This window comes from Salvelinus namaycush, chromosome 31, assembly GCF_016432855.1.
Source record: "Salvelinus namaycush isolate Seneca chromosome 31, SaNama_1.0, whole genome shotgun sequence".
NCBI classification, from domain to species: Eukaryota; Metazoa; Chordata; class Actinopteri; order Salmoniformes; family Salmonidae; genus Salvelinus; species Salvelinus namaycush.
Window position 1 is genome coordinate 29,819,024 of NC_052337.1, and position 27,886 is coordinate 29,846,909.

The 27,886-nt window shown below is 43.0% G+C and overlaps 1 protein-coding gene across 1 annotated transcript in view; it reads left to right on the forward strand.

Annotated features, from left to right (window-relative positions):
- LOC120025770 (retinoic acid receptor RXR-alpha-A) overlaps positions 1 to 27,886 on the forward strand; it is a 156,838-nt gene that overhangs the window by 18,567 nt on the left and 110,385 nt on the right. The window contains exon 2 of the mRNA XM_038970409.1: positions 25,850 to 25,963. Coding sequence (XP_038826337.1) covers positions 25,850 to 25,963 — 114 coding nt within the window. The remainder of the gene's footprint in view (positions 1 to 25,849; positions 25,964 to 27,886) is intronic.

Below are 27,886 nucleotides of genomic sequence, written 5' to 3' on the forward strand. Positions count from 1 at the left end.
GTTAGTTTGGTTGGTTCTTGGTTAGTTAGGTTGGCTTTGTGCATGCTACCTGTGCTGTGAAAAATGTCTGTCCTTTTTTGTATTTGGTGGTGAGCTAACATAAATATATGTGGTGTTTTCGCTGTAAAACATTTTAAAAATCGGACATGTTGACTGGATTCACAAGATGTGTATCTTTCATTTGCTGTATTGGACTTGTTAATGTGTGAAAGTTAAATATTTCTCAAAAATATTTTTTGAATTTCGCCTCTTCAGTGGAATGTGGGAGGAGTTCCGCTAGCGGAACCCCGGTGCCAGACAGGTTAAGTAAAAATGCTTTAAAGTACTACTTAAGTAATTTTTGGGGGTATCTGTACTTTATTTTACTATTTCTATTTTTGACTACTTTTACTCCATTACATTCCTAATGAAAATAATGTTTTTTTTACTCCATACATTTTCCCAGACACCCAAAAGTACTCGTTACATTTTGAATGCTTAGCCGGACAGGAAAATGGTCTAATTCACGCCCCTATCAAGACAACATCCCTGGTCATCCCTACTGCCTCTGATCTGGCGGACTCACTAAACATACATGCTTCGTTTGGCTATCCGTAAATAAATAAAAAAAAACAGAAAAATGCTGTCGCTTGGTTTGCTTAATAAAATTTATTTGAAATTATTTCTACGATTACTTTTAATTTCGATACATAAGTATATTTACAACCAAATACTTTTAGACGTTTACTCAAGTAGTATTTTACTGGGTGGCTTTCACTTTTACTTGAGTCATTTTCTATTAAGGTATCTTTACTTTTACTCCAGTATGATATTTGGGTACTTTTTCCACCACTGTTTAGCAGTGTAGGGGCACAGTGCATGGGCAGACCCAAAGTTCTCTTAACCGCTTTTTAGCCCTGGACACAGCACATCAGATGTTATTGATCTGGTGTTTTGTGTTGTACACAAATGTAGAATTTTAATTTGATCACTATTTTGTTGCTGAGAATTCTCCTGCACGACAGGAAATGCAAACTTGTAGTGTATTCGAGGGTTTAAAAATGCATCTAAAGTTTGTAATTTCCACTTAATGTCAGACTTGATTTGCTGTATCACATTTTTTATCAACCCCTACGTATCACATATTTTATCAACCCCTACAATAATCCACATAATAATTCACATTTCCTATTGCTGTGGGATTATTTTCCTGCTGTAGCATATTGGCACAAATTAAGATCCTACATCTGTGGCTTTGGCATTAAGCAGGGGTCTAGTGCAGCTGTCTTGAGTATTTTAAACAGGAATCTATAGGGATATATCTGGATTTAATGCAGAAGGAGGGAAAGAATGAGTTGGGAGGTGAAAAGAGAGTAAACAGTGGAGTGAGTGAATGGACAGTGAAGAGAGAGAAATGGAAAAAGATGGAAAACATTGTGTATAACGTAGTGGAGAGTGTAGACCGGTGTGTATCTACTAATTCCCAGGATTATGCTGGTGTGCTTAAACCAACCAGTCAGATTAAGGGCCATGATTGTAATTAGGATAAGCAGGATCCATTACAGAAACCACGGAAACAGTCCTAGCAATAGAGACCAGACTACTTCAGTCCCTTTTTTTGTTACCAATCCATCTCACCCCTCCCCTTGAGTGGAAGTGATAGGTGCAGTGCTGCTAGAGCATAGGGCACAGGCATATATATATATGAGAGAGAGAGAGAGAGAGAGAGAGAGAGAGAGAGAGAGAGAGAGAGAGAGAGAGAGAGAGAGAGAGAGAGAGAGAGAGAGAGAGAGAGAGAGAGAGAGAGATCAAATGGCTGTTGAGTTATTTTCCTGTCAAACAACTTGTTGTTCCATATTGTGTTGGAGGCAGAATGTGTTTGGGTGACATTAAACCTGACTCATAAAGAGCCTTTGGTTGTATCAACTCCCCTCCACTGTATTTTATTCTGGTAGGAGGAAAATAATTAATTTTTTGGTCATATTTCAGAGAAATATCATGTTTCAGCTGTTGAGCAACACAGGTGTTCAGGCAGGCAGGTGCTGGCCATGTCTTTGTCATTGTGTGTTCTGCACAGTGCTTACATTCCCGCGCCTGCAGAAACATCTCCGAGAAGTTTAAGTGTCACTTTTTGGACGGTTTCCTCTGTTACATCCTGGAATGAATGACATGAGATGAGCTCGGATTATACAGCCAGACTAGAGCAGCCGGGAGGAGGGTGTGTTTGTGTGTGTGTGTGTGTGTGTGTGTGTGTGTGTGTGTGTGTGTGTGTGTGTGTGTGTGTGTGTGTGTGTGTGTGTGTGTGTGTGTGTGTGTGTGTGTGTGTGTGTGTGTGTGTTTGTGTGTGCGTGCGTGCGTGCGTGCGCGCATGTGTATGTACATGTGTGCAGTGTTTGTACATGTGTGTATATGTAGTGCGAGGCCTGGTTGTGAGTGAGCAGCAAAGGGCAGGGAGGCTCAGACTGCCAGTGTGAGCTGTCTGGGAGACGGAAGGTCAGGGGTTGTGGTAAGGTCGTTCTCTGTGGGAGGCAGGCGGCCTCTGGAGAGACACCAGCGCTTCTGCTGTTTCTGCCTCAGCGTGGACGTGAAGAGAGAGAGGGATGGGAAAAAGAGAGAATAACAGTAATATCAGGGACATAGAGGGAGGGGCTATTGTTAGTAACCGTTAATTGATTCGGTGAGCTAAAAAGGGATGCTGTTCATTTCACTCTCTCTCTGGGTGTTTATTACAGGATCCAAGAGGATGCTGATGTGCCCCGGAGGCTACTAAACCCCTCGCTTTAAAGGTGGCATCAAGGGGCACTGTTATAAAGAGGGGGTGGATGCACGGAGAAAAGGCCTGGGGGGGTGGAGAGAGTGAATGAGAGAAAGAGAAGGAGGAGAGAGAGGAAGTCCTGGAAACGGTGAGCGGAGTGGAGGGAGGGGAAAACCGGAGCGAGCACATCTGGAGCACTTCAGCTGAATATTTTGGCAACATCTGGAGAAATTCCCTGGAATTTAAGGGTGACCTCCTTTGATTTCCTTTTTTTCCTCCTCAGTCCTGTTTTCAGACATCCTCAAAGTTCTAGCCCGGTGTTGCAGGCACGTAAATGAAGGGGAGTCTCCCGTGGTCGCCGCACTGGTTGAGTCATTCCAGACTTTATAGTGGGACAAATTTGACCCATGTGACCAGCTCCCCTTTGTACAAGCCGGGCTAATTAAGTGTCACAGAAGTGAGCGGGCGTCCGGGCGGCTGCGGAGCCAGACCAGACCTGGCCCGGGACCAAACACAACTCCTCATAAAAACCTCCCTCCATCTCCTTCCCACCGTCAACATGTTTAATCAAAGCACACAGAAAAATAACCTCTTTGTTTTCACACCAGAACCAAAGCGAGGTAGAAAGATGAAACAAGTTTTGTTGATTATCAAAGGCACGATCACCACGTTTGAAACAAAACAATACCCGACCGTTGTATTGACCGTGATTTAAAAGCCACACCATTAAATCCAGGTTTATTATCATTGAAGAGGATGTAAGACATGTACGATCCCGCCGTTGAGGTATGAAGTCTCCAGGGACGCAAAAAAGGCCTCATATTGAATCAACAACTTCAGACAGCAGCAGTTTTCATTGTTCTTCAGTACGCCACTGCACAACGGCCCATTAGCGTGGAACATTAGCAATGCACAGGCAGGCTTTTATCCATCACATTGGTGATCATACTAGTCGTTTTCTCCTCTCATCAGTGCCAAGCCTCTGTTCATTAGTAATTAAAATTCATGAGAGGCTCAAAGGATTGCCTCCTGTTTTCCCTGCTGCCTGCGAGTGTATGATACACATGGCTATGGTAGCTGAGAGCGCTGCCTGACAGGCAGGTAGCTAGCTAGCGCTGAGGTACAGAGGTAAGTGCAGCGGTGGGCCTGATCTAAAGAGACGCATCATGGTCTCCCTCTGAAGGGCTCAGCGAAACCTTGGCCCCCTGAGGCAGGCAGGCAGGAGCATGTCTCTGATCAGAGGAGCGAGAGGGAGAGATGGAGAGAGAGAGATGAAGAAGAAGGAAGGGTGAAGGAGAAAGGGGGATAGACGGATGGATGGAGAGAGAGATGTGAGGGGGGAGTGAAAACCAATGCCCATTCTAGGCTGTGTCCTAAAGGTACAGTACCACTCATCTCATCTCATCTGAGCTCTGCGTGGAATTACAATTTATTAGCCTCTCAGTCACTATAAAGAGCTTAGAGATGGAATAAGATAACCACGTGATACAGGTATATTAGCTTGTCTACTCCAGCAAAAATGATGTACGTCATCTCGATCATACAAATGTAATACACATTATTACAAAGTCCTGCTCTGAAATGTATGCCATCTCTATCCCATCTCTATCTCTCTGGTTCTCCCTCCATCGCCATCTCTCGTTCCCCTGAATGAGGGGAAAAAACCTAGCCAGTTGGTTAATCGTCTCACCCTCCATCTGCGCGCCAAGCTATTTTCTGTGTTGCTGTGCAGATGGCCTACATCTTTCTGCCTGGCTGAGCCGCCAAGCAGCGTGGACAGACCATTCTGCTCTGCAGGCGCAGCATCACTGAGCCTCCTCTGTCTGTCTGTGTGTGAGTGTGTGTGTGTCTGAGATAGTGTGTGCGTGCGTGTATTGGTCCTCTGTGCATTATTTATCCTCCTTTCCCCTTTTCCAGGTACACATCATGTCTACATTCATGCAGTACATGCCCACGCACATGCATATCACATGCATATCACATGCACCCACAGTGGAATATCCACATCGTCTTTCCTAGAAAGGGGACGTGTCCCTAACAGCAGATGGAGACAGCAGGGGGATCACCTTTTTTAGAGTGTGGTTGCTCTGCAACACACACGGAATATGCCAAGTCCTTAGTGAAAATGTCATTCCCCCACCTGTGGCTTATTCTGTACATATTAATCTATGTACTCCCTAATGGCGCAGCGGTCTAAGGCACTGCATCTCAGTGCTAGAGGCATCACTACAGACACCCTGGTTTGAATCCAGGCTGTATCACAACCCAGACGTGATTGGGAGTCCCATAGGGTGGCGCACAATTGGCCTAGCGTCGTCCGGTTTATGGTTTGGCTGGTGTAGGCCATCATTGTAAATAATAATTTGTTCTTAACTGACGTGCCTAGTTAAATAAAGGTTAAATAAATAAATCTATGTCCAGTTCTCTGGAGAATGACTGACCTTGCAGTGGCTGTCTGCTTGCCCTCGTCTCTTTTTGATCTAAATAGATTTGTTTCGGGTCCTGCTTTCTGAGAGGACCCTCCACTTCATCCTCCTAAACAGATCTGACATCCTGTCTCTCTCACTCAGTATGTGTTATTGGAGATAAGCGGTTGTCCCTTCCAATGCATATTTTGGCCCCTCCCTTTGCTTTTGTAGCTTGCTGCTAGGGATGGGCATTTGAAATGATTTCCCTATTCAAATAAGTCTAAATACCTGTGTTTTAAATAAATAAATATTTTTTTAAACTTCAATTCGGGATTTGCTCATGTGACTCAGAAGAAGTGGTGCAATCTGCTTGTTGTTTCAGCACAAACTGGTGGGGGAGGGGCATAAGAGGAGCAGGGGCCGGTGTGTCTGACAGAGGGAGGGAGGGAGGGACAGAGGGAGGGAGGGAGGGAGGGAGGGAGGGAGGGAGGGAGGGAGGGAGAGAGAGAGAAAGTAGGAAAACCGACTCCCGTAATTTAGACAAACTAGTTGCTACGATAGGTTCTCTATCACCTCATCTAGTAGTGTCTGTCTTGACTGCATCAAATCGATGTAAAGAAGCTCGCTAGCTACACTAGCCAGCTAAGTTAGTTAGCCAGCTAGCAAGCTAGCAATGCTAATTGAGGCTATTTTGCTGCGCTCCCCTCATCCTTGTCTACAACAACTCCATTCATATTAAACAACAGCCTACCTGTTGGTTGATCATTGTAGCCCACTGCTTCTCATTTAGCCAACTTCATTCTGTAATTGTAATTCCATTTTGCGTTGATTAGAAATCTCCCACTTCACTTGCTACACTGATGGTAGTGCTGCTTTGATTGACTGACAATAACAAGCTACACGTGTGAAAAGTGTGTAGGCTACCGGTATGTTTTTTTATGGGTGGCACTCCTAAAAACGGTCATAAAAATTTTGTTTTATTAAAATGTCTAATTTCATGGTCAATCCTTGTATGTAGCAATGTCTCATAGTTGATCATTACATTTTAGAAAAAGCCTTTTCATCAGTGGTGGGCCGTCAGGGCCTGCAAGGCCTTCTCTGCTGGCCTAAACATCATCAGAATATAATTTTTTTTAAAATATATTTTCCCACAAATATGTATTAAATTCCCCAGAGTAAGAGTTATACTCTTCATTTCATAGCTTTCCTCTTGGTTGCACTGCTTCCAGCCCCAGGTTGAGATTTGGAGGGCTTGTCTTTAGGTTAGATCTTTTATCCAATCATATTCAGCCATCATGTGTTGCCAGGGTTCTAAAATCTGCCCTCAGGCCTTCAGAATCAACAGTGCGGGCGCTTGTCGCTTATAGTGAATGGAAATGAAAATTTAGTGTCAACCAATCAGCTTTAGAGTTGGCTATTGTACGCCTGCTGGCTGGCTCCAGTGTTACACAGGAGCCAGCTAGCAGGCGTAGTGCGTGCACGTCTTTTGATTGGATTACTAATATTGAGAGGCAGGTCCTATGGAGATCTAGGAAACTGAATTTGATAAACGAATTAATTCGCGTACTACTAAGCTGTTTTTTCAACCCACAATGGCGGAAGGAGGAGAAGATATCGATTTGGTCGAGGATATAATTATAACGCCATTCTCAAGACGAACTTTTCAAGAAAAGTTAGACATTGTAAGGAGAGGTCGCCCGACGCCACAAAGCCTGTCACAGGCGGGAAAGGGCTTCGTTCGCTCGCCACTTTCAAAGTTTCAACTACGAGCGCTGTCAATGGCTCCTTGGCTCCGAGAAGCACTGCAAACTGTACTGCTGGGAATGCCTATTATTTGCAAGTGATCGATTTGGTGTTTGGAGCCACACTGGCTTTGCAAACTTGAGTTGTCTAACCAAGGCAGCAACGAGACACCAAAGTGCGGCTGGGCACTAACAAGCAATGGTGCTTTTGAAAACTTTTGGGGACACCGGAGTGGATCTACAGCTCAAAGAACACGCGCGCAGGGCAACGGAGCTGCACAATGAAAAGGTGAAGGGAAATATTGAAAAGACTCATTGATTGTGTCATGTTTTTGGGTAAACACTGTTTACCCAAAAATGTCAATTTGTCAATTTCAAGGTGACGCAACGCCTGGTTATACTGCGTTTCTGTCTAAATGTATAGTGTCTAGAGCCGAGGCATCATAATGAGGTGGATTCATTCGGGTGGGACTGTGTAATACCTCACTGAAGGCCCAGGCCCCAGGCCCACGGCACGCCACTGCTTTTCATTAATAGGCCTATATACTTTTTCTTCTAAAAAATGAATACTCTCTCAAGTAATTGAATACTAATGTTTATTCCAATATTCAAATAGTCGAATAACTGTGCTCATCAACTTTTTATCTTTCTCTTCCTTCCCCCTGCAATTGTAGTCCTACAGTACACATTCCTCCATACCCTATGACATCAAGCAGTTTGATCATTATCTGTCACCAATAGATTTGTCTGTCGCACATTCCCACCCCCAGACAGACAGACAGACAGACTGGCATGGCTCAGTGATCTAAATAAGGTCTGCTGCTGAAAAAGCCAGTGACCTAACAAGCCCTAGGTCAAATCAATGACAGGGATTGTCTGCCGTTGTAATTCTTGGGCGGGACGCTTAACCATTTTTTTGGTTCGCCTAAGTCCAAACAGTGTAATAATATATAAATACATGTAAGTTTTGGGGATGGAAAAATACTTTCAGTGTAAACTTAACCGAGTAAAACCAGATATAAAGCATGTAGAAAAGATAATGACCTATATATTTTTTAAATAATATGATATTTGAGAACTAACAATCAACAAAATAAAAGTCAGGAGAATTGAAAAGTAAAAAACCGCAGAATTTATTATGTTTGAGCAAAATAACACAGCATTAGCCATGACGAAATGCATAGAATAGCAGGAAACGAGTTTTAAAACTGCAAAATGTTCTCTTGGCTCCATGACAGAATACGTAGAATCAAAGGAAATTAGCTTTAAAACGGCAACATTTTCTCTCAACTCCATGGAGAAATATGTAAAATTGCAGGAAACTGGCTTAAAAATGCTAACATTTCTCTACACTGCGCCGATGGGCTGGCTGCGCTCATTGCCATGTCCCCTGCTACACCCCCTTGCCACGCCCACCACCTAAGCCCTTTTTTGAACCAGAAAAGTCCAGTCACCAGATGTTGTGTGGGCGTTCGTTCATTATGGTTGTCCAGAATGGCTAGTATGTACCTTCATTCCAGTGCTTGTTAGAGACCATACACCATACCATTACTCTTTGTAACAACACCCCCCCCCCCCCCCCCCCCCCATCCCCCTGGTTTGGATTATCGTTAGATTCCAAGAATTGTGCACCCACTACGCAGTCACATTTCAATAAGTTCCCTTCCACGCTCTCTGTTTCTGAGCTCTCTGAAATTACCATGGATGTGAATGATTGGTATTCCACAGACCTGGCTACAAGGGATTCAGTGAGCTTATGACCAGCTTAGCCTTTAGTCTTCTGCCTGATTGGCAGCTACTGTTTCCTTTATCAGTGGTGGTGGTGGATGAGGGGTTGGGGGGCAGGTACCGGGCATCCATGGCATTTGCCTTTCATGAGATATCACACTGCGTTACATGTGCATCTTAGTCACATATATGATGCTTCACCCACAGGCGCTGAGACATGACAAACATCCTCCACCATCACTAGCATCATGGTCTTGGTGCTGTCCAAGATATTTTTAGCCCCATCTCAGTTTCTTCAACTTCTGTATTATCTCGCAATGGACCTGTAGCTACAGCACAGAATCCCCCTCTCACAATGATCTACTTCCTGCTATCCCAAGCACCTTTGTTTCCTGTCTCCGATGTCATGTGCTTCGTTTTCCCTCTTCGTGTTAGCTGAAGACACCCCATCCAATCATATGTTTCTCCCTCTACCATTGCTGTCATTGTACACACCGCATAAAAGCTTGTTTTCTGTCTTGGCAGTGAAGACGTGAGTGACGGACGGGCATTCCATTCCGCAGCACTCTCCTCTGGGTGTGAACGCCTCTGCCACTAAACCAAGCCTTAAATTGATCTATTCGTCCTTTTTTTCTTGTCTTCTCAACATTGTGTGCTTTGTTGTGGCCGTAACGAGCTATTTTCTGTGGGCAGTCTGGCATAGACTTTGTTAACCGCGTGGCATGCCACATGTTAACACTCAAGACCGTGGTGTGGCCCAGGTCACATGATCGATCAGCACCAGGAAGTTGTGAAATACGGAAGGGGGTGGGGGGTGGAGATGGGCTCTCAGAGAGGAAAAAGGATACTGAAGAGGGTGGAATACCAGCAGCAGGAATGGCATGTGTGTGTGTGAGTGTGTGTGTGTGTGTGTTTGAGTCTGTGGCTTGTGGACTAAAGTGTCGACAGTGACGGTGTGTTTGCACACCTTTTAGTCCAGCCTCTGCATCCTTCCTCCTCATCCCTTGTAGACAGCAGTCACTCTTTGTGCCTCATGTTTGAAATATGTTTTCTCGTGCTGATATACCCTTGGCTTTGTTTGTTTTTTGGAGTGTGTGTGTCCGTGTGCATGTGTGTGTTATATGGCTGTCTTGCGGCACAAGAATTGAGGAGTGTTGAAGAATTTACTCTGCAAGTCAACCTGAGAGTTGGATGTTAGCTCTTAGTAAACCCACACACATTCCCTCTGCTAGGATTGTCCGTGAGAGGGATAGGCCACTTTGGCACAGTCTCAAGGGAGAGGTCCGGCAACCCCTCGGAATGTGTGGCATGTAGCCATTCCTGAAGAGCACTCCGGGATCAGGCAGGGGACCAGGGGGAGGTAAAGAAGGAAAATGACCTAAGAGACTCTGTAACACTTCCCAATCCTACTGCACACTGGGTGGTGGGATACAGTTAAAACAGAAATATCCTCTCCTCTCCTCTCAATACTCCCACAATCAGGGTAAATCAGGAAATAGAATGTCCCTTTCATGTCAGTTGAGGCTACTCATGCTCTAGCCATTATGACCCACTGACCAGGAGATAAGGAGGAGAGATTGCGTCGTGGAACAGATGAAAACTGAGTAGGGAACTAAACCCTTACAAAAAAACAACATGATTACATCACGTGAAATTATCAGGTCTGAGTTTTTCATATGTGCATTTTTGACGTGACTCAGACACGTGGTTTCCCAACATTTCACATGTGATATTATTAGTTTCACATGTGTGATTTTGTAACTGGCAGGATTTGAACCCAGGCCTACCACAGGAGAAACCAATGCTGTGACCATTAGACAAAAAGGGCCGACACTGGGGTTCTCTTCCAATGGGGGGTGCCAAACAATAAAGAAATGTTTGAGTTAATCTCAGGATTTAATCACGATCAATCACAAGTTCTGAATTTGCTCAAATTGAGCTCTAGTTTAAGATGTCTTTTTATTATTATTTTTGACCATTTTTTTATTTGCTTTGTGATTTTTTTTAGGGGGGGGTTACAGGTACAATAGTCTTGTCAATTTATTTTTTACTACATGTACCCGTAGACTGCCACAAAAAAACATACAGAGAAAGGATCATATTGATCACACAGGATTTTGTAATAATAAAATTGGTATATATAGAGAAGAGAAACCAAAAGAGGTGGGCCTACACCCCCAACTCCCTATCCCATCCACCTGTTTTCATCCAACCCCCCAGCATCCTTATTCTTTACAGAGTCAAGTATATTTGTCCAGGCCTCACCTTGTTCCTTGACTAGCACCATTCAGTCTCTCTGTCAATAGTTCTAATGTTATAACTTCTAATAGTAACTAGGGCTCGGCGATATGGCCAACATTTTATATCACGGTATTTTCAAAATATTGGGCGGTATTTTAATTTTAGAAAAATAAAAGTTCTACATTTGCTTTGTGAGTAGTAAGTGATCCTAGGGTGGCAACACATACATTCTAAGTGATTTAAATGAGTCTCTCTCCATTCTGATTGTTTTATACTGTTCAATTCAACTTCAACCAAAACACATTTCTGCATTTTTATAATTTCTGCATTTCCTGCACTCAATTGCAGTGGTGGAAAAAGTACCCAATTGTCATACTTGAGTAAAAGTATTTGGTTTTAAACATACTTAAGCATCAAAAGTACATGTCATTGATAACATGTACAGTACTTAAGTATCAAAAGTAAAAGTATAAATCATTTCAAATTCCTTAAATTAAGCAAACCATATGGCACCATTTTATTGTTTTTTATTTATTTACGGATATCCAGGATGCACACTCCAACACTCAGACATAATTTACAAACAATGCATTTGTATTTAGTGAGTCCTCCAGATCAGAGGCAGTAGATATCCAGGGATGTTCTCTTGACAAGTGCATGAATTGGACCATTTTCCTGTCCTGCTAAGCATTCAAAATGTAACGAGTACTTTTAGGTGTCAGGGGAAATGTATGGAGTAAAAATTACAGTATTTTCTTTAGGAATGTAGTGAAGTAAAAGTAAAAGTTGTCAAAAATAAAAAAGTTAAGTACAGATAACAAAAAAAATTACTTAGGTTGTACTTGAAAGTATTTTTACTTAAGTACTTTACACCACTGCTCAATTGAGATAATTTACACACTGCCACGTAGGGCTGCACAATATGGGAAAATAATCTAGGGCTTATTTTTAACCAAATGTTGCAATTGTGATTTGACTTGCGAATTCGAGCAAAACTGTTGGAATCATGGAAATAGAATGACTATTCTAATTCTATAGTTAGAATATAATAGTGGGCACTTTGAAAACAGTGTTGGTTGAGATGAAAACTAATTAAAATGCCAGGGTGGAGTTATTGTGACATGGTAGGAACTGAAGTGTCGATAAGTGTTTCCTAGGGGAGCCTTGGCTACATTGCATGTTCTCTCTTAACTACTTCATGTAGCTAGCATATTCTTGCTTTGCATATTCCTCTTTGATTTAGAAGATACTGTTGCACAAACATGCTGATTTAGGTCTACACCATCACTGGTATTATCAGGTTGTATTAGCTGGCTACGTTTGCTCTTACTCAGTAGATTTATTAGCTAGCTAGGTGGCTATCAGCATTAGCGGCTAACAATTAGTGTCTCACAAGATTTAGGGCAACTTGCTAAGAAAAGACAAAGTAGCTGTTTGCTTTTGTAAGAAACACAAACTAATAGTGCCATTAAAGAATGCTAGTGGATTTATATTAAGAAGCAAAGTGAAAACAGCATTGTTGTCATCAACATTGTTGCCTGCCATGCACTGCATTGACCATGCAGACTGAACGCAAGTGTCTCGTGGTTGAGGAACATCCTATGTGCTCTTTGAGTGACAGTGGGCGTTGCTAGGTCTGTGTGGAAAGTGGCATGGAGAGAAAGAAGGGAGAGAGATGACTCAAGTAGCGATGTTAACAATAAAAATTGACATTACACCTGGCATATCACATTTAACAAACCAAACATTCAAATATCGGTATAGAAGGTAAAGTAAAAACCCAAACCGGTCCCTGTATCAATACTGGTATATCATAAAATACAGTATACCACCCAGCCCTAATAGTAAGGGGAGAGAGTGAGGTGGTTGCCATCTTAGAGCCACCACATATTTTTGCGGCAGTGCTGCCTGCCAGTAGTAATTGTCTCTGATGGATTGATTGAGATATTCAAGAAGCTATCATTGTTAAGTAACATAGTAGATGCAACGCATTGAATCTTTACATTCATGCACTTAAAAAATAATTCTCACTTTGGCCCAGAAGCATTTAACTGCAGGGCACGCCCACATCATATGAAGGAATGTGCCTATCTAATTTAGAAGACACAGTTGGGAGCTGGAGCCAATTTCATCACAAAACATTTCCTTGGTGTTAAATACAGTCTGTGAACAAATTTAAAATGTATAAGTTGATGGTTCGGATTGCGGGATGCCAAGGTAATATTTTTCCATATTCTTTTCGTTAAAGGGTTGTTCAGATTCACTTAGATCTGTGGACCATACCTTTTTAATGCTTAGCTCAGAATATGAGCTTTCTAAAAGTTGTTTATATATTATAGAGATCAGTCCATTCGGGAGCCCAGATAATTTATTTTTCAAATCCCATAATTGGATGGTTCGGTTGTTGGGTTTCCCAAGGGACTCCATAGGCTAGCAAAGCTGACCTAAGTTGTAAATATAGAAAGAAGTAATGGTAATGGTAATGTGTATATGTCTTTCAAATCTTGGAATGTTCTCAAACCATTACTGTCCATGATATCGGCAAGGGTACAGATTCCACATTTGGACCATTGGGGTGATGCAAACAGCTGCCCTCAAGGCATTATCGTAAAAATATTGGCGTATGGGCATGCCATTTTGATTCCCAGTTACATTCTTTGTCCCCATGTGCGGTTGCAAAAGTCTGGCTTTTTTATGGCGGTTTTGGAGCATAAAAGTGAAATTAGTGCTGTACGTCCCTTTCAAATAAGACTTTGTGAACGGCTATGTTAATCATTTCAAGTAACAGTGGACATAATTGAGGAATTTTCAATAGACCTCGGGAGGAATACTGTCACAACCAGGTGATTTGCCTTTATTCATGTTATGCAATGCCCTGTTGATTTCATGGCTTCCTCAGTTGAGAGAAGAGGAGTTCTTAAATCTTTTAAAAAGGACTCGATCTGGCTTGGTCTGGATTTGCAATCAGAGGTGTACAATACTTCATATAAACGGGAGATCCCTTGGTTGATTCATTTGGGTTCTGAAGGTAATTCACATGATTCAGGTTCAATAGTTGCAATATTTGATAATTGATCATTACTGCGAAGCTTGTTTTCCAGTAGACTACTGGGCCGATTACCATGAAAGTGATGGTTGAGTCTAACTCGTGGATGGCAAGTTCTGCTCTTTATCTTATGAATAGATTTAGTTGCTGCCTGCTCTGAAAAAAGTGTTTGTTAAGATCGGTCTAACGTAATTAACAACTTTTCCGATTCTGATATCTTCTTTAATTGTGAAATCATCCCTGAGCTCACTGACTTTCCTTCCCCCAGACAGCTAAGGTCTTAACATGTGAAACATTCTCAGGGGAATATAGGAAGCTGCCGGCTCATAACTGTTGACCAAACAAAGAGAATAAAAGTAAGGATTTCAGACAGACAAATTTTGACACAAAGAAACAAGGCCCTGAAATCAACAGACTGGTCTTTACAGAGGTGTAGATAAGTCAGTCTCAGTCAGACTCAATCTTAGTATTCTGATGTATTCTTTCCCTCAATACTGTGGTGTCTGGCTGTGAGCATAGGAATTAAACTCTCCCACCGCAATATGGCCATGCTCCCACATCAGTCTGGCAACGTATTGTATCTGGACGGCCCTAACGCTCATCACAATCACTCATCCTTACACATATCAATAGAGTCATTTAGATGAAACTGGACACAGAAATCTGAAGGCTTCCTCAAGCTGTGTGTTTGGAAAGAGAGAAAGAATAGAGCACTCTGTTGTATCTGGGACTTGTGTTTGCCAAGCAGCTCATACCGAATATCCACTTTACTGTTCAGCTGTAACCGCTGTCTTCCTGTCCAAGATGTCCCAGTCTGGCTACGGTTAACAGTTAGTGTCATACCGGCACTCTGCGGTCCACACATTATTGAGTTGAAGCATGAGGTTTGCAAAGCTTTAAGTTGGAACTCCTTTGGTGTTTTTGGATGTGAACAGAGCTCATTTTGGTGTGGGTTCCACTCCATAATGACTGCAATATGTGCAGCACAGTCCAAGCAATTGACAAATATCTCTAAAAGCCCAATCCATGCACTGCATTTAATGATATACTGTGTTTTTATTGTGCAGTGGATTATTGAAGCTGAAGTAGATCATTGATTTCAGTGTGCTACAGAGGAAAATCTCCATATTGTTTTGTGTTTTTACTTTGTTGCATCCTTTACTGTCCACAAACAGAGAACTAGCTGTACTGTAGTTCAATCAGAACTTGCTCCAGATGTTTCTCTTTCAGTTTTTGGGATGTAAACCCATAGCACTTCATATCCATTAGATTTGCACAACAAGCACAACTGTAGTTTCCCACGGAATTGCAGCATCTTTCATCATTTATGCCGTCAAAGCATTTTAACTCCAAAAATACACAGGATTTGTGGTAGAGGGCCCTGGAATGGTGGGTAGGCCTGTTTATGCATGTGTTGTGCATTTCTGCTCAAATGATACGTGTAAATGTACCGGCTGCAGAAGGCACTAACAACAACAGCAGAATGAAGAGATAATGCCAGTAAGTCTTCATGTCATGCATGGTCCCCACTTCGCTTGGTAAATCTGGGTCAGACACTGAAGAATACATTGTTTAGGAGGGTAATAGCAGGATGTGGGTAGCAGAACAAGGTGTGTGTGTGTGTGTGTGTGTGTGTGTGTGTGTGTGTGTGTGTGTGTGTGTCCGTGTGTCCGTGTGTGTGTGTGTGTGTCCGTGTGTGTGTGTGTCCGTGTGTGTGTTTACCACTCTATTACGTAAATGTACTTGTTGACCAACACAGTAAGGTTAGGTGGTGTGAGGGGGTTAATGGGAGATTCTTAGCTCTTGTAGAGAGAGGAGAGGGGAGATAGTGTAGTGAGTGGAGGCGTGTGGATTCACTTTAAGATGCTAACAAGAAGCCTGCTCTAGGACAGACAGGCAGGTCGCTCAGCTACACCGCTCTGTTCTTAATGCCTGGGAGCTCCTCCTCACCTCTACTTCTGCCCAATCAAATGGTAATGACTTTTTAGTTCTCTGTTGATAACCTGCGCTTAATTTTGTCTTTCAGAATCGACATTCCTGCCTATGGGATGTAAGCAATAGTCTAACTTACCTGAAATGTTAATGTATCCACTCACTAGCCAAACATTTATGAAACCACAGGAACAGGCGATGTTGTTTCATTGGGGAGAACTGGCCAGTGTGTGCTTTGCCAAAGGCTGTTGACATGAGTAGACATTCTGTCATGTGAATGGTTACTGTAGAGATCCAGAGAGGGATACTGGATTTTAAATGCTTCCTTGTCTCCACTCCCCTGTCAAAGGAGCCTCTTTGCTCTTCACACAAATTTGATTATGCCGTTTGCCCAAGGAGCTCGTCGTCTGAATTCTCTTCGGCTGCACTGAGGCCCTTGTTCCCCCATTTGCCCCAGAGGAAGTTCTGACGCGCACAAGCAGGCTTTGAATCCCCCCCTTCTCCTCTTATTTAACTTCATTAACATGGTCTTTCTCTCTTGCTCTCTCCCTGATTTTCACTCTCTGACAATAATATCATATTTATTGTATTACTGTATACTTTCTCATAGACAACACATTTAGTGCTTTTAATTAATAGTAACTGTGAAATATTACTATTGATCATTCTATAGTATAAGTTTGTATTTCAAGGTTGCCTAGACATTTCCTGAACAATCAACCAGGAAACAGTATGCCTGAGTTTCAGTCTGACAATATAATTTTATAATTGTATAATTGTATACTTTTAAGGACACAACACACTAAGAATAGTATAGGGATGAGTTTGCTATTGTTTTGATTCTTCAGGATGTTAAGGCATTAACCAAATACTTTTTAAAGAAACACTTTTTCTCTTGTGTTGATAGTCACGCGACCTTCATAATTTAAGATCAGCTATGCAGGAAAAGTCGCAGTTTTACAAAGGTCATCATTGTCAACTCTATCTAACTACAGCTGCCTTGCAGTTTCAAATGCCACACCAGTGCAACTGCCACTTTCATTACCCTTTGCCGGTGTGAAAGTACAGACTCAATTTGAGAGAGAAAAAGGAACGGCATTCACCTAGGAGCAACAACGGCTCAGTGGTAGGCCACACAAGCTCACAGAACAGGACTGCCGAGTGCTGAAGCGTGTAGTGTGTAAAAATCAGCTGTCCTTGATTGCAACACTCACTACGGAGTTCCAAACTGCCTCTGGAAGCATCGTCAGCACAATAACTCTTCATCAGGAGCTTCATGAAATGGGTTTCAATGGTGGAGCAGCCAAGTGTCGGCTGGTATGGTGTAAAGCTCGCCACCATTGGACTCTGGACCAGTGGAAATGCATTATCTGGAGTTATAAATCATGCTTTACCATCTGGCAGTCCGACAGACGAATCTGGGTTTGGCGGATGCCAGGAGAATGCTACCTGCTCGAATGCATAGTGCCAACTGTAACGTTTGGTGGAGGAGGAATAATGGTCTGGGGCTGTTTTTCATGGTTCGGGTTAGGCCCCTTCGTTCCAGTGAAGGGAAATCTTAACCCTGCCTACAGCATACAATGACATTCTAGACTATTCTGTGCTTCCAACTTTGTGGCAACAGTTTGGGGAAGGCCCTTTCCTGTTTCAGCATGACAATTCCCCCATGCACAAAGCAAGGTCCATACAGAAATGGTTTGTCGAGATCGGTGTGGAAGAACTTGACTGGCCTGCAACATCAGCACAAGAACTTCGTCTGGAGCTTCATGAAATGGGTTTCCATGGCCAAGCAAGCCTAAGATCACCATGCGCAATGCCAAGCGTCGGTTTAAGTGGTGTAAAGCTCACCACCATTGGACTCTGGAGCAGAGAGCCCTGACCTAAACCCCATCGAACACCTTTGAGATGAATTGGAATGCCGACTGCGAGCCAGGGCTAATCGCCAACATCAGTGCCCGACCTCACTAATGCTCTTGCGGCTGAATGGAAGCAAATCCCTGCTGCAATTTTCCAACATCTAGTGGAAAGCCTTCCCAGAAAAGTGGAGGATGTTATAGCATCAAAGGGGGGAACAACTACATATTAATGCCCATGATTTTGGTATGAGATGTTCGACGAGCAGGTGTCCATATACTTTTGGTCATGCAGTGTATGTGACCCACCGAAATAGTGTTAAACTAACACTTTTTAAAGTGTTGATAAACTAACACCCCAAGGGTGTTGGGTCCCAAACACTTTATTAGAGCTGATGCTGTATTTTGGGGGGTGTTGTTTTGACAATGTAAGGTGTACAGACTTACTTGAATATTTCCCATGGTGCCTATCAATGGAATGTTACCGTTACCCACCCATGACTGTTTTTGTAAGTGACTGAGACACGGTTGTTGCATTCATAAAATGTCTGTCCTGAGAAGGAAAAGTAAACCCTTCATAAGGATTTTAGTTATGGCCTAGTTTTCTCCCAACATTGTGGTCTGAAAATCCTGGCTCATGGGCCATATCAGACCTGCAAGTCACAATATGCTGTCTTGTGAAGTAATTTGCAATTGCTATTAGAACGATATTCAACAATTGGAACTTTTTATCTCCCACGATCTGCATTCAGAATGATTGCTATGTTGTCAAACAAGACTACCTAAACCATCCAAACTGGAACAACCCTCTCAGTAACATTCCAATAAATCCAACCACTTACAGATTGGATTAGTTTACAATGTATTTTTTATTTATTTTTAATCTTAGATCAATTAATCAATCAATGTGCCTGCAGAAACATGTATATTGAAACAAACTATTGTAAAAATCAACCTGCAACAAAGCATGCTGGGAAATATAATAATGAGGCCCCTCCCATGAAATTAACTCAACACATTTGAGTAACAACAACACCACACGTAGTTGATTTCACTGTGACTCAAGTAATACTTCATTTATGCACTGCAGGTGGCGTTGATTTCAATCCCACTGGTGTTAACCCCACTAGAATCAACACTCAGGTTAAAATAAGCCCTCAGGTGACTCATTTTAAAAATAGCAGTCAGTCTAGTCCGGCTAATTCATTCAAGGCAGTGCAACTGCTGGCGCCAGAACATCCCCAAGCTACTCCAGGACAAACCCAGTTAGGAACACTTTGGATTGATCTAGTTAGGTAGATCTTAACTAAGTTGGTATAGTTTAACTAAGTTGGTATAATTCATGGCTCCTTGGTTTGACATGGAATGCCGTATGAAACTGTTACGGTCCTACTGGGTCTTGTAATTCACTTGAAACCCAATACCCCAGCAGGCAACCGTGTGGGGTGACCTAACCGAATGAGACCCAGCTCTCTGGACCTACTCAGTATGACCTCTCCTCTCCTGTGATTGGCTGGTCAGGGACCCGAGGGTCTCAGTGGTGGGTCCAGCTTGGGGTGGAATGTTATAACAGGCTAGTGTTTCCAGCACTGTGGGGGGTCCTGTTGTGTGAGGAGGGAGACAGAGAGCCACGTAAAAGACAACTGCAAGGAGGGCGATGTTTTGTGCCTAGAACCCCCCCAAAAATTGCCTATTCTAATAAGCTTTGTGCGCACTTCCTTGTCTCCTTGACACGTCATCTTCATTGTCATGATAGATCTGCACAGCTCTTGTTTTTATTGAGATAAAGAGGAGCTGAAAGTGGGGCTTTCTTCAAAGGAAGAAACGCTGCGGAGATAAAAGACATTTAGCTGATGGAGCCGATATGGCGGTGGGGAAAAGGTTGGATGCTTTCCATACTGATGATCAGCATCTGAAAGCGAGAGGGAGGCTCTCCCTTAGAATGGACCGGAGTGGTGATGAGCGTTTGATATACAGAGACAGGAGAGTGAGAGCTGACGGGCTCAGTCTGTCTGTCTTTTAGTCTGTCTTTTTGCTAAGATAGATGTGCTTTGATGAAGGCCCAGTCGAGCAGTGCAGCAGAGTAACTGGCAGAGCAGTAATTGTGCATAATGAGAGACTGCTGCCTACGATTATTCCTCGAAGTGATAAGCAAACATCTGATGTTCATGGAATGTAACAGTGATGAATCTCCGCTCAGCTCTAATCACAGAACAGCACAACGTGACACACTGCACCTTGTTGGACTGAAATCGGGCAAGAATAGAATCTTTCAATTAAAGTTTCTAAAGTAGCAATCTAAACACATTCCTTTCAATACCTTTTTGGAAGCTTTTTATATTTTAGGATACGGGGCCTAATACGTACACTACCGTTCAAAAGTTTGGGGTCACTTAGAAATGTCCTTGTTTTTTAAAGAAACGCAAATGTTTTGTCCATTAAAATAACATAAAATTGATCAGAAATACAGTGTAGACATTGTTAATGTTGTAAATGACTATTGTAGCTGGAAACGGCAGATTTGTAATGGAATATCTACATAGGCGTACAGAGGCCCATTATCAGCAACCATCACTACTGTGTTCCAATGACACGTGGTGTTAGCTAATCCAAGTTTATCATTTTAAAAGGCTAATTGATCATTAGAAAACTCTTTTGCAATTATGTTAGCACAGCTGAAAACGGATGTTCTGATTAAAGAAGCAATAAAACCTGCCTTCTTTAGACTAGTTGAGTATCTGGAGCATCAGCATTTGTGAGTTTGATTACAGGCTCAAAATGTCCAGAAACAAAGTACTTTCTTCTGGAACTCGTCAGTCTATTCTTGTTCTGAGAAATTAAGGCTATTCCATGCGAGTAATTGCCAAGGAACTGAAGAACTCGTACAACGTTGTGTACTACTCCCTTCACAGAACAGTGCAAACTGGCTCTAACCAGAATAGAAAGAGGAGTGGGATGCCCCGGTGCACAACTGAGCAAGAGGACAAGTACAGTCGTGGCCAAAAGTTTGAGAATGACACAAATATTAATTTCCACAACGTTTGCTGTTTCAGTGTCTTTAGATATTTTTGTCAGATGTTACTATGGAATACAGAAGTATAATTACAAGCATTTCATAAGTGTCAAAGGCTTTTATTGACAATTACATGAAGTTGATGCAAAGAGTCAATATTTGCAGTGTTGACCCTTCTTTTTCAAGACCTCTGCAATCTGCCCTGGCATACTGTCAATTAACTTCTACGCCTATGTAGATATTCCATAACAAATCTGCCGTTTCCAGCTACAATAGTCATTTACAACATTAACAATGTCTACACTGTATTTCTGATCAATTTTATGTTCTTTTAAGTGACAAAAACAAGGACATTTCTAAGTGATCCCAAACTTTTGAAAGGTCGTGTATGCTCTGCTGTATGTCATCAATGGGGGATTGGAGAATAAGACAACAGCCTTTCTCAAGGGCACATGGGTAAAACACTCAACGCCCACACACTCCAACGCAGAAGTCTCTCTGGAGCAGGGAGAGAATGAAAGGAGGGATGTGCTGGAGGAGTGGATGAGGCTTTTCATTTATGTGGAGCACCATCGTAGAGGAGGCCGCCCATCCGTCTGAAGACGGTTGAAGGTGAATGGCGTTTACGATGGTTGCCCGGGCTATTGATAGCTGAAGGTCCTTCCCTGTGTGAGCCAGCAAGGCCCTAACCCTGAGAGCTTGGAGAGCTGCGCTCCTCTCTGTGTGGGAAAGACACTTTTATTACGCCCCTGATCCATGAAGGGCCCGACGAACTTTGACCTTGGGCTTGATCGCTCTAGTAACGGCAAATGAGGAGAATGGCCATACTGTAAGAGGACTACACGAGGGCTGCAGTCCACCACCGCACCCACACCCCCTCATAAATAGCCAACATGAATATACTGTATTTCACGTGTAGGCAACCAGTGCACATTACGTTTAGAGATGGATATGCGTTGCTAACCTACAGTTTACAAGTGTTTCCTTAGTGTTGGCGTGTATATGAGACTAGAGCGAGAACAAAAAGTTGTATTATTACGAATGCAAATCTCCATACCTTTGTTTCATTAGCACATTGTCATTATGCCTTTGTCCCATTAAGTTCTTTATCATTATGGCTCTTTTTCATTAGCGTAGTCCTATGTAAAGACTTGCTTTCATTAGCACTGTGTTGTATAGGCTGGCTTTTCATTATAGCACTGGATGTTTAATGAGAAAACCCCCAGTGTGTTTACACTGCTCCAATCCCTGATCGCCAGTTATGATAATACTGATTGACTGTTGGTGGGGGATGTTTGAGCTTGTCCCCTGAAGACTGGATCCTCGCACAGTTATTAAACCCAATGAGATCTCTCTCCTCCTCTCTTCATCCCTCGCTCTGTTTGGAAATAAAAGAAGAGGGGAAAAGAAGATCAAACATGCCTGTAATCAACGGTGTGCTGTATGAGCCAAGAAGACACAGAGGCACAGCAGTGTGATAGAGATGCCTTTAATGACAGATCACTAGATCACAGATCATTAGCGCTCACGACAGGAAGACCTGTACGCACATGCCTCTCTGCTACCGCCACACCACCATCAGTCACTTCCCTTCTGCTTCGAGAGGAGGAGAAATTAAGCCCTTTATTAAAACCAATCTAGAATAGTGAATAGCTGTATAAACAGACTCCAACTGTTTTTTATTCATCAAGAATGAAACTCCCTGAACATCTGGAATGGCATATTAATGCCAGCTCTACGCCGTTTCTCTTAAACTAAAAGTTAAAACATTTGGAGGGTCACATTTAAGGTCAATGTTCCATATGGGACAGCAGGTTAGCGTGGTGGTTAGCGCATTGGACTAGCAACCGAAAGGTTGCAAGATCGAATCCCCGAGCTGACAGGGTAAAAATCTGTCATTCTACCCCTGAACAAGGCAGTTAACCCACTGTTCCTAGGCCGTCATTGAAAATAAGAATTTGTTCTTAACTGGCTTCCCTAGTTAAATCAAATCAGAGGAACATCATTTGTCCAATGAAACTTCAAGGAACAATTTGCCCCCCTCCTGTTCTTTCACACTCGGGTCCTCTGTCTCCCACGGTTCCAGCTTTAGGTAACATTCAGAGCGTTTGAATCACATAGATTACTGTGTCCCATGGGAAGATTATTCTAATGGACGGCTAGTGGAGCGTTTTCGTTGGGCCCCTGTCTACTCGGTTTACCCATGAATTTGGAAAAGCCGAACTTGGAAAAGCTCATGTGCTAACAGGGTAATGTTCAGTGACATGGCACGGAGCCCTATGGCGTGTGTCATTGTCCGCCCTTTGCTAGCTAGTTATACAAGCAGGGATTTGCTTCTTCTGTGCTCTGAGGAAACAAGGAGAAAATGTGTAGATTGGATAGACCAGGCCTACATCAAATCAAGATGTTCCTGGTGAATTGGGCCTCGGGCAGCTAGTTGTGGTGTTAGATTGCTTGGAGAACCATATGCCAACATTTACTGAGCATTACAATCATTTATACAGATTATGTGGCCCCAAATTGTTTTTTAATGTGCTCCCCAAAAATATACTTCTGACTTACACCGTTTGAATGTGACATCAGTGAAATATCAGACAGACAGACGATGACATATCAACTTCTTCTCCTTTCAAACATGTTCATTCTTCAATAAAGTTTTTGTGGTCTTCATGTCTTTTATTTCATTAAGACTGTTAGAGATGATCTCAGCTTGTCTGCGTTCACTCGTACTGGTCTGGACTTGCTGGTCCACGTCCATCACTGGCATTTCGGTTCTTCTCTAATTTTAATCAAAAGAGTTGAGGAATGTGCTTGACAGGCACAGCCCACCCCTCTCCTTGAAACACACACGCACGCACGCGCACGCACACACACACACACACACGCACGCACGCACGCACGCACGCACGCACGCACGCACACGCACACACACACAATCCTGATCACAGCATCAGCAACCCAGACGGCTTATCATGGGGAACTAATTCAATATCCCTGTGCCTGTTTTAAATGTCATTGGCTGAGCTCATCTGGAGTGACATGTTTTTCATGGTCCTAATAAAGGAGCTGTATTAGGCTCGGAACAGAACAGAACGGGGGGGGGGGGGGGGCTTCTCTGACCAACGCTCTTGATGTCTGCAGGAAATCTAAAGGTCCTCATGAGGAAATGAATAAAGTCAGGATTTGAGGAGATCTGCTGATGCCAATGAGATTCACATGAACTCCCTCGAGTCAATAAAGGCTTGGTGAATCCTCCACTGACTGACTGAGAAACGTAAGCTACACAAAAAGTTGTTTTCTCTAGAGGCTGCCAAGCCTGCCATGTCAGTCACAGATACACATGCCTCTGATGCCATTCACTGGGTTGAAGTGGATTTCCAAGGTCAGCTCTGAGCTCTGGTTGATGTATTGCCTGTGATTGGGCTTTCATATGATATTGATTGTTTTGACACTGTTGTCAATATACTATTTCAATGAGTTTTCTGTCTATCTTACCTCTTCTTTTTCTATGAACTCATAGATCTGAACACAATGGTCATAACGATGGAAAAAGTCTGGAACTAGTTAAACAGAGCACCATAGCTTTTAATTGACAAAGTTGCTATACTCTTCTACCTGTGCTTTTTTCCATGCTCCTCTATTACACTGATGTAGTCAGCATGGGGATGGGATGGTAGGGGGTAGTGAAGACTGGACTAGTGGGGGTACAGAACATTCAGTCACCCCATTGTGCCAGATAATGACTTCCCTATTGAGAGTGACCCTGGTGACCTCTGAGATCCCCCCTCCCCCTGCCCCCCAGGCATCCCCTCCTAATTTGGCATTTTGTTCACACAAAGTTCCCAACCTCTCCAGTCCCATGCCTCTCCACCCCTCCGTAGCCTCCTACCCAGCCTCCCCTGGGCGGTTGCCCCCTCCTGGTCACTTGGCCCATGGAGCTCTGAGCTAGCCTCATATTCTGGGTTAGAGGGTCACTCTGAGGGGAGACAGAGAAACAGTGCTCTAAATGTGAAAGGTTGGCTGGGTCTCCATGTGGCAGGGGAGATGGATGTGTAACCTGCTGGTGGGAGGGAGGCCGTTCAGAGACTATGGGTACAGTAGAGATCCTTAAAATGTTTCCTCACCCCGTCTCTGTTACCAAGGACAAGTTGTCATCTGTATCGACAGTCCTGTCCAGGCAGCACGCTTCACCATCTACCAGTGGAATCAGAAACCATCATTTGCCTTAGTGAGAAGGTACTGCCAGCAATAGACAAACAGAGAAGTCCACACAGACATCATACAGAATATATAATATCGGAACAGTAAAGACAAAACATAAAACTCTGGAGTATAGGCTGATTACAGTGGGAATATACCATTTACAGAGGGATTATATCTAAATAAGCAAAGGGAGGGATACTGCCGTGGTGATTATATACAGTGTCTATACTGCCCTGGTGAATATATACAGTGTATATACTGCCGTGGTGAATATATACAGTGTCTATACTGCCCTGGTGAATATATACAGTGTATATACTGCCGTGGTGATTATATACAGTGTCTATACTGCCCTGGTGAATATATACAGTGTATATACTGCCGTGGGGAATATATACAGTGTCTATACTGCCCTGGTGAATATATACAGTGTATATACTGCCGTGGTGATTATATACAGTGTCTATACTGCCCTGGTGAATATATACAGTGTATATACTGCCATGGTGAATATATACAGTGTCTATACTGCCCTGGTGAATATATACAGTGTATATACTGCCGTGGTGAATATATACAGTGTCTATACTGCCGTGGTGAATATATACAGTATCTATACTGCCCTGGTGAATATATACAGTGTATATACTGCCGTGGTGAATATATACAGTGTATATACTGCCCTGGTGAATATATACAGTATCTATACTGCCGTGGTGAATATATACAGTGTCTATACTGCCGTGGTGAATATATACAGTGTCTATACTGCCGTGGTGAATATATACAGTGTCTATATGGTGTTGTGTGGAGCAACCCTCAGCTCTGCTTTCTCTGCTGTTAATATCACTATTTTTATCATCATTATCCTGTTTTTCTAACAGACTATCTCTCTCTCCCTCCATCTCTATCTCTCTCTCCCTCCATCTCTCTCTCCCTCCCTCTACAGGGTTCCTGAAGCCCCAGTGCTCGCTGGCTCCGCCTCCCCAGCGAGGACGCTCGGGGGAGGCCTGCTCCTGTTTCACCGGCATGTGTCACCTCCACCAGCGCCGGATATCTACAGGTAACGCTCAACGCCATCTCCACATCCCATCGCCATCTGCCCCGTCATGGCAGACTCAGCACCTGGGAAGACACCTGTATGAAATAAGTATGAGCTAAGATTTGCCAGTGGATAGAAAGAGTATACAGTTATAGTATACTCTACAGTATACTGCATTATACAGTACATTTGATCCACTGTATAACCATTTTAATTTGATGATATGAACCTATAAAAATGGCTTTGATATGCTAATACAATCCCAGGTAGTAGGAGCATTTACTGTAACTCATTTTACTGTCTGAACATGTCATGCCAAAGTAGTATATCCACAAAGCAAGAAGCTGCTTGTTCCTTACCACAGCTACAAGCACACACACAGCCTGGGGTAAAGAGCTGTCAGAGCCGTAAGGCTTCTTCCTAGGCAGCGATGGCTCAGTCAGTCAGCCTGATTAATGTAGTCTTTGCATGTGGAGGCCCGGTGATTGACATGTTAACAGGGGTGCTATGAAACAGGCCTCTGTTCTCATCACCTCTGTTTTCCCTGCTAGGGCAGCCGGGTCAGGTGACGTCAGCATAGCAGTGCATTCTGAACCTGACCCTCTGGTATGTGGGGAATGGGTGACAGTAATGTGCTGTTGCTGTGTTATTACTGTACGTGTGCCTGCCCTGCTGATGGCTTCATTGGCTGGGGGTGGAGGGCCTCTTGCAGAGTCACTTGTTGTGACTGAGTGGCTTGTTGTAACTTAACACTATTATCATGTGAGGGGAACATGCCTTGGACAAAGGCGACGAAACCAGAACAACCAAACAGTGGCACCTTGGATGAATTTACAGGAGAGTGGTAGATTGTGTGATTTTAGTCCGTATGGAACCTCACAGACAAAGCCCTGTGTTAGCTTCACACGTAGTCCTTAACACATACCCTGTACACATACCCTGTACACATACCATGTACACATACCATGTACACATACCCTGTACACATACCATGTACACATACCATGTACACATACCCTGTACACATACCATGTACACATACCCTGTACACATACCCTGTACACATACCCTTAACACATACCCTGTACACATACCCTGTACACATACCCTTAACACATACCCTGTACACATACCATGTACACATACCCTGTACACATACCCTGTACGCATACCCTGTACACATACCCTTAACACATACCCTGTACACATACCCTGTACACATACCCTGTACACATACCCTGTACACATACCCTTAACACATATCATGTACACATACCCTGTACACATACCCTGTACACATACCCTTAACACAGGTTGAAAATGGCAGATTTGGGCAGTAATAAATGCCTAAATTGAAAGGTAATGGCTGTACAGTAACATGCTATATATGACGTCAGAGCTCTGACTCCATTCAGAACTTGAGCACCGTGCGCGACTAGAAGTTGCCCCCATCTCTTGCTAGTTGGGCAAATTTTGCAAATGTTTTGTTGTCTGAGTGAGGGAAATGCTGTAAATTAAGAGGACTCTATGTATTTAGAAAGATGAGACGTTGAGGATTATAATAAATACCGATTTGATGTCATACAAGCAAACCAAACACCTGTGAGTCCAAATGTGGACTTCACATTTCCATATCATACAACTACTGTCATATACAGTATCAACGTTTCTGATCACTATGTTGGATGTACAGTTACAAGATGACATGGCGTCATGTACTGGGTTGTTCTGAACACAATGAGACTGTTTGCTTATTGTGAAGAAAAGCACACACACCTTAATGCCCTCATGACTTTCTATGCGCACCAAAGTGATGATCTGTTTCTCTGATTTGCCTTGTGAAAGCCTAACACTGTGAGATCCTATTTTAGAACTTAACTAAGTCATGTTGGCAATAGAACAAGTTTTCAAGTCATGCTCACCTGACCCAGATTGTGATTTATA